The 6,791-nt window shown below is 56.0% G+C and overlaps 1 protein-coding gene across 1 annotated transcript; it reads right to left on the minus strand.

The window, feature by feature from the left end:
- Nucleotides 1-2,022: 2,022 nt before the first annotated feature.
- On the minus strand, nucleotides 2,023-6,723 carry PRRT1 (proline rich transmembrane protein 1). Its single transcript, XM_518372.9, has 5 exons — nucleotides 6,633-6,723; nucleotides 5,470-5,835; nucleotides 4,029-4,567; nucleotides 3,197-3,382; nucleotides 2,023-3,058 (listed from the first exon to the last, which is right to left on the minus strand). Exons 2-5 carry the CDS (start codon nucleotides 5,486-5,488, stop codon nucleotides 2,882-2,884), a joined length of 921 nt encoding a protein of 306 aa, XP_518372.3. The 5' UTR covers nucleotides 5,489-5,835; nucleotides 6,633-6,723; the 3' UTR covers nucleotides 2,023-2,881.
- Nucleotides 6,724-6,791: the final 68 nt, after the last annotated feature.

The raw sequence follows: 6,791 nt of genomic DNA on the forward strand, positions 1-6,791 counted from the left end.
CTGATCTGACAATAGTGTGGAGGGAGACTTGAGGTAGGGAGAGGTAGGAAGTAGGGAGACCTGTTGGGAAAGCTGATGCAATAATCCTAATGAAGTAATTTTTCCAGCAAGGGCTGGGGAAAAATTACAGATTCAAAAGACATTGTGGTGGCAGAACTGACTAGGCTTGAGAGCACACCAAAAATAAGGCAGGAGGGAGAGGGAGGAGGCGGCAAATTTCCAGATAAGGAAGAGTGATTGGGAAAATGGTCTATTCACAGAGACAGGGAAGAAGGTTTTCTGTGGCATTTCATCAGTTTGTTTTGGAATGTGTTGATTTTAGAGGACCAGCAAGCATCTTCCATGTGGCTATGATCTGCAGGCACTGGAAAAAACGTCTGCATGTAAAATACAGGTTGGAAAAGCATTTGATTAGCTGAGTTGAGTGAATGAGCTTTTCAAAGGAAAGTCTCAGAGAAGGAAAAAAAATCAGAGATGGACACTTAGGGGAAGGGAGGAGAAAAAGCAAGGAGGGAAGGCAGAGGCGGAATGGTTAGAGGTCTGTGTGTGTGGGGGGGGAAGGGAGGTAATACGTTCTTGAACCTGGGTATGTGGGGAATTCAGGGTCAAGGGACAAACATGGGAGGGCTTAGAGAGGCAGAATACTGTGAAAATGCCATTGATTTGGGATCTGGGTAATTGGTTGCCATTTGAGAGGGAGGTTTCAGGAGAATAGGGTGTGGATGCATATTCCAATAAGTCAAGAAATAGTGGGTATGAAAAAAAGACAGATACAGACATATCTCTGATAGCAATATTCCGCACCCCCCCGCCCCTTTTTTTTGAGATGGAGTTTCGCTCTTGTTGCCCAGGCTGGAGTGCAATGACTTGATCTTGGCTCACTGCAACCTCCGCCTCCCAAGTTCAAGCGATTCTCCTGCCTCAGCCTTCCAAGTAGCTGGGACTGCAGGCGCCCGTCACCATGCCCGGCTAATTTATTATTTTTAGTACAGATGGGATTTCACCATGTTGGCCAGGCTGGTCCCGAACTCCTGACCTCAAGTGATCCACCTGCCTTGGCCTCCCAAAGTGCTGGAATTACAGGTGTTAGCCACCGTGCCCAGCCGTGAATTCTGTTTTTCAAGAAGTTTGGTAAGGTAGGCACATTAAATGCGAAACATCCAAGGGCGAACCCATGATATTCACACCTCACCCCACCCTCCTCCCACATCTCCTATCACATTTCCTATCTCAGTGCATGGCTTCCCTTCTAGATTGTAAGCTCCATGAGGTCAGGGGTCACACCTGCTGTCTGGGTGGATGTCTCACCAGCATCCAGCATGGAGTCTGCATGTTGCATAAATGCATAAATTAGGTTAGGACCCTGTCCTGTGGGTGTACAACCAAAGACCCAAGCCCACTGCTGGCAGCACCCCCTAATCACCACTCCCCTCAGAAAAGAGGCCTATTGGTTGACCTCAGGATAGGAGAGGGCAACTAGTCCCAGGGAGACTTGAGAGGCCATTGACCTCCTCCCTGGGTTCCCATAGCAATCTGCTCTCTTTGCCTTTCCTATACCCCCTACAGTCCAGCATGTGGGGCTCTAATCCAAGTTATCTGCCACCCTCCAGCCCACAGTCAGGAACAGCTATGGGCAGCTGGCATCTCTTCTTGGCCCCCATCACTCTATCCTTGACCAGCTTCTTCACCATGGTCTGCCCTCTCTGTTCTCTTGTCTTCCTGGAGTTCTGGGGATAGTAGGGAATGGAAAAGGGGTACTGGGGAAATAAAGCCTCACTGAGAAAATAAAGCCTCACTGAGAATGGACCCCAAGGTCTTCCTTGGTGGATGCCCAGGGAGCTCCCCTCCGTCCCCCATATTCACGTGTCTCTCTGGCGATCTGGGAATCTGTGTCCCTCACGTTAGTCTCTGTCGGGTTTTCTTTTTTTTCCTTGGAAGAGGAGATGAAGGGAAGTGAAAGGGGGAATCAAAAGTGGGGAGGGTCTTTGCGGGGCCGCAGTCTTTGGAATTGCGGGCGATAAATCAACTAAGTCTCTTTAATATTGTCTTTCAGAAGTTCACACACACTCACACACAGATCAGAACAAGGCGGGGCCGCCGAGGGGAGCGGGGAGCGGGGACTTGGGAGGTCCATAGCCTGGATTCCCTTCTGCCCGGCTGCGCAGGGGCTGGGATGGGTGGAAGGGAGTATTTACAGAGCGTTTACAGGCAGGTTTCTTATCCCAGGGAGAAGGGTCCTACACCAGGAACTTCCCAAATGTCCTTAAAAAAAGCAAAAGGAAAGGTTCTGGGATTAGCAAGAAAATAGGGAGATACCTGGGTGGAGGAGGGACAAAAATGTACTTGCAAAAAACAGGAGTGTGGGGGCCTTACTACCCCAGGGCTCGGTCCTTTTGCCGGAAGAAAGGGAGGGGTCTGTCCGTCTGTGGGCGAGGCCTGGAGCCACAAACCCAATCACTGGACTGAATCACCCCGCGGAGAAGAAAAGAAGGCGGAGCCTGCCGACCTGGAGGCGGGGTTTTGTCAGAGCTGGGGCGGCGCTTATAGAGGAGGCGGGGTTTTAGGGACCAAACCGAGGTTGCTCGGTTGGGGGCGCTACACTTTGAGGGTGAGGGGGCCTGGAGCGACTGAGGGTCCGGCGTTTGGCCGGGATCCCGGAAAGCGGCGTCCCTGGGGGTGTGGGTTTTGGAGGGGTTCCTGAGGAACTGGATTCCGAGCTTGCTCGCAAGGCGAGACGTTCCGTGGAGGCGGAGTTTACGATGTATCCAAGTCTGACGGCCCCAGAAACGGGTGTGCAGGGCGCCCACTGGGTCCGCGGTATGACTGCAGAAAGAGCCTGGGAGATCGAGGGGCGCAGAGTGGGGCCGGACCAGGGGCGTTTTTAGGGATCCCAGTAGTTCTCGTGGTGCTGCGCGGCGATGATGATGACTACGGTGAGGATGGTACAGAGCACCATGGCCGCGATGCCCACGGCCAGGGAGATGAAGGAGAAGTTCCGGGCCTCGCGTGAAGCGATCTCGGCCGACACCATGTCTCCGCGGGCCAAGGCCGTGCGCACCTACGGAGGAGGGGTGGGGGAAGGAGGTCAAAGAGCTGCGGCCTCGTTCGAACGCCTCAGCCTTTCTCTAAGATGGTCCCCAGAACGCCCAGAACTCCCAGTCCCCGCCCCCAAACCGAGTATGCCCCTGCCCCCTACCTGCACGGCCTTGAAGATGGCAATGATGCCAGTAGGCCAGAAGCAACAGATGGTGGTCAGCACCGCGATGGGCATGTAGTCGTGTGGCGGGCGCCTCGGCTCCAGTAGGGCCAGCCCTGGGCCCTGGGGCGGCGGGGGGAGAGTGGAGGTCACTCCTGTCCCCCCCGGGGTCCCGCCTGCATATGGCTGTGGAAGGAAATTTGGGGGGAAGGGGCATCACTCTGACCCTCTCCCAGCCTATCCAGCGTTGGGCGGCTGGCAGAGTGGCTTTAAAAGCACAATTTTTACCTATGGCTTCTCAAAATAATGCACCCATTACCCTTCCAGGACACCCATAAATTCCACCTAAGCCCCTCTCCTCCCTTCCTTGCTTCATTAACCACCATATTCTTGGGCTTTCTACATTCTCTCCCGCAAGGTATGGTCCCACTGGGGCTGTCCTGGCCTCAGGTCAGACCTTCTTTCTTCCCTCCAGACACCTACCAGGCCTCCCCTACCCCCTTAGTCCCAGGCTTCTCCCACATCCCTCTTGGTTCCCAGCTTCCATTCCCCCTGTCTCCCGCCAGGCGGTTTCCTACTTTCAGACCTCCTCTGAACCTCTAGGCTCCGATCCCCCTCCCAGGCCCTGACTCTGGGCACCAGTAGACTCCTACTCCCGGGTCTCTCCCTAGTCCTTCCTGTCTCAGGCTCCCTTCTTTCTAGGGCTTGTCCCGGGAACACTACCTGTTCCCTGCCCTTGTTCCTCTATCCTACCAGCCCCCAGCGTATCCCCAATTTCAAGTCCTGTATCGCGTCCCCCTCTTTCCCATGCCCCTGTCTGCCCGGCACTCACCGTGCCCACCGGGTAGACCGGCACGTAAGCAGTGCAAGGCTGCAGCTGCAGGGGGTATCCGGGCGCTACGTAGCCCCCCAGCGGCAGCGTGCCCACAGTCCCCGCGTGCGTGGGCACCACGAAGCCAGGGGCCTGGGCAGTCTGGGCTGGCGCTGGCGGGGGCGGGGCGGCGGCAGCGGGCGGCGGCGGGGGAAGTGGGCCCTCGAAGCGAGTCTCCTGCAGGTAAGGGTCGGGTGGCATGCGGGGCAAGGTAGCGCAGCCGGGTGGGGGTGCCCCGGCAGCAGGGCCGGGAGGGGCGTGGTGGGGGGGCCTCGGCAGCGTGGCGGAGGAGGAGGGACCGCGCTGAGCGGTGGCCGCGGAAGAGGCCAGGCCCCCTGCCCCTAAGCGCGGGAGGGTGGCGGTGCCAGACTGATGGTAGTGGTGGTGGTGGTGATGGTGTGAGGAAGGGGCTGCCTGTGGCGGTGGGGCTGGGGGTTCGGCTGGAGGCTGAGGGGCATTGTAGGGCGGCGGAGAAGTGTGAGGGACTGAGTCTGGGAGTCCTGGGGGAGGTGAGCGGAGGAGAGTATAAGAGGAAAGATGACACAGTGATGAGTTGAGGAGGGGGTAAGGGGAAACACAGCCGGTCAGGGATGGAGAAAGATAATGGGAGAGACACACAGAGAGAGACGGGTGAGAAACCATCTCTAATTTGAGGGGCAAGAGAGGGGCTGTATCTAGGCCATCTGCCCCCCTCCTTCTTCCTTCCAATCTAGTTTTGAGGTCACAACTCTGGTCTGCTTCTTTTCTGTCTTTTTCATCACCACGCACCCAGCTCTCACCTGCAGACCCAGTCCCCTCTCCTTTGCTATAGCTGCCTTTGGGCTGGCCTATCCGAGCTAGTCCTGTGTGTGCGTATGCGTAGACATGCAACCCTGTGTTAATATGTGCTCAATTCAACAGTTGTATAAACACATGTGGGATGACATGTGTTCCACTCTGCTGTTCCTTCAGTGGGGGGAGGAGTGCCCCAGCCTCTGTGAGAATCTCGGGACCTCTTTTAGGGCAGATTAAGAAGAGCCCTCTGGATTTTGCTCCCTTGACAACCCCCATCTGGTCATGTCTCCATATTTCCTCACAGGATGTCTCCATGCCAGCCAGTGATTGTCCATCTGTCACTCCCAATGATGCCATCCCTGCAAAACCTGGCTGTACCTCCTTCACCCTCTCAACCTACCCCCCTGACCATGTTGTTGGCAAGGGGCAGAGGCTGCCACTGGAAAGAGGAAAGGAAGAGAAAGGGGGAGACAGAAAGAGGAGGGGGACTGGGGGAGTGTTGAGAGCTGGAGAGAAGGGGAATGAAATAGAACCACAGCTGAGGAGGGGTAAGGGAGGGGGTTGGGGCAAGGGGGACGGAGAGTCTGGAGACAGTGGAGGGGGTGGGAGGTTTTGTTATTGTTTTTACCTGACTTTTCGGATGACATGCCTGCGGTCTCGCTGGGACAGGGTCCCTGCAGCCGGAGTGGGGGTCCTTGGCCGGTGCTGGAGTCTGGGTGCTGGATGGCGCAGCCGGCAGCAGCGCAGAGATGGAGAGATGAAGGCAGCGGCGGGGGGGGGGGGCGGGGGGGCGGGCGGAGGGAGAGCGGGGAGGGGGGGAACTTAAAGGGACCGAGGCGAGGGAGGGGGAGCGCTTCAGATGTTTCCCACTCGGTCTCTCTCTGCTCTCGGACCACCTCTCTCCTCCTCTCACCCCGGCATTCAAGCCCCCAGTTTGGGCTCCTTTGGAGTTGTCATGGAAACACGGAGGCTAGACCAGGCGAGGCGGGTGGGACTAAGGAAAGGAAGGAAGGAGAACTCTCTGGAGTCTCCCCCACCAAGACTCAGTGATTGTATTGTGGGAGGAAGTGAACAGGTTCTCAGTGGAGTTAATAACCCAGGTGCCTCCAGAGGCAGGTCGTCTCCCCCTCTTAGCTCCCTGCAAGGTGCCAGGGTCTTCTCCCAAATCCTTGGCCCCAGTTTCCTCCTCTTTAGAAGAGATAAATACTTGTGTGTGAGAGAGAATTGTGCAGAGTTCAGAACTGCGATGGTCTGAAAAGTTCCCAGGGTTTGGTGAACCTGCCAACCTAGCAGTAAAGAGGGAGGCCCAGGTCTGTAAATCAGGGGGAGCTGGGCCTTGGAAGGAAAAGGGAGAGAGAGTTTGGGCGGTGTGCATACATACCTTCTTCGTCCAGGACTAAGGAGCTGAAGCTCTTTTGGAGGGGGTAGGGGGTATGACTTAACTGCTCATTTCTGGCAGCTCTGTTGGTAATGTGTGCTTGTTCCCCCACTTTCCCTTTGCTTTTGAGGCTGCTTAGAGTCTCTGGGCTGGTCAATGTTCAGATCCATTCCCTAAACCCCCCTACTCCCACCCACCACCTCCCACCAAGACGCATCTCCAGCTCCTGAGTCGACCTGCAGTACAGCGTTATTAGTCTTTTTATTTGCTTATTGCATCTTGGGAGCGCGTGGGTGGGTGAAGGGAGCGAGGATAGGAAGTCTATGGAGATTTACACCAGTTTTTTTTTTTTTTTTAAACAAAAACACAGCCAGATAATCATTATTCTTCCCTTACGTCCCCCCAGCCCCCACCTGGGGCAGTCGCTCTCCCGGCTGCGTCCCTTTTCGTCCATGTCCTAGTAGAGACTACAGAGCAGTACAGAGGCTCTCGCTGAAACCAGTCCCAGGCTCCACAGAGTCAGATCACGGCTTCACACCAGTCGTTCTGGTCACTTAGGCGTTCGCGTGAGC

The sequence above is a fragment of the Pan troglodytes genome, chromosome 5 (genome assembly GCF_028858775.2).
Source record: "Pan troglodytes isolate AG18354 chromosome 5, NHGRI_mPanTro3-v2.0_pri, whole genome shotgun sequence".
Taxonomy (NCBI): Eukaryota; Metazoa; Chordata; class Mammalia; order Primates; family Hominidae; genus Pan; species Pan troglodytes.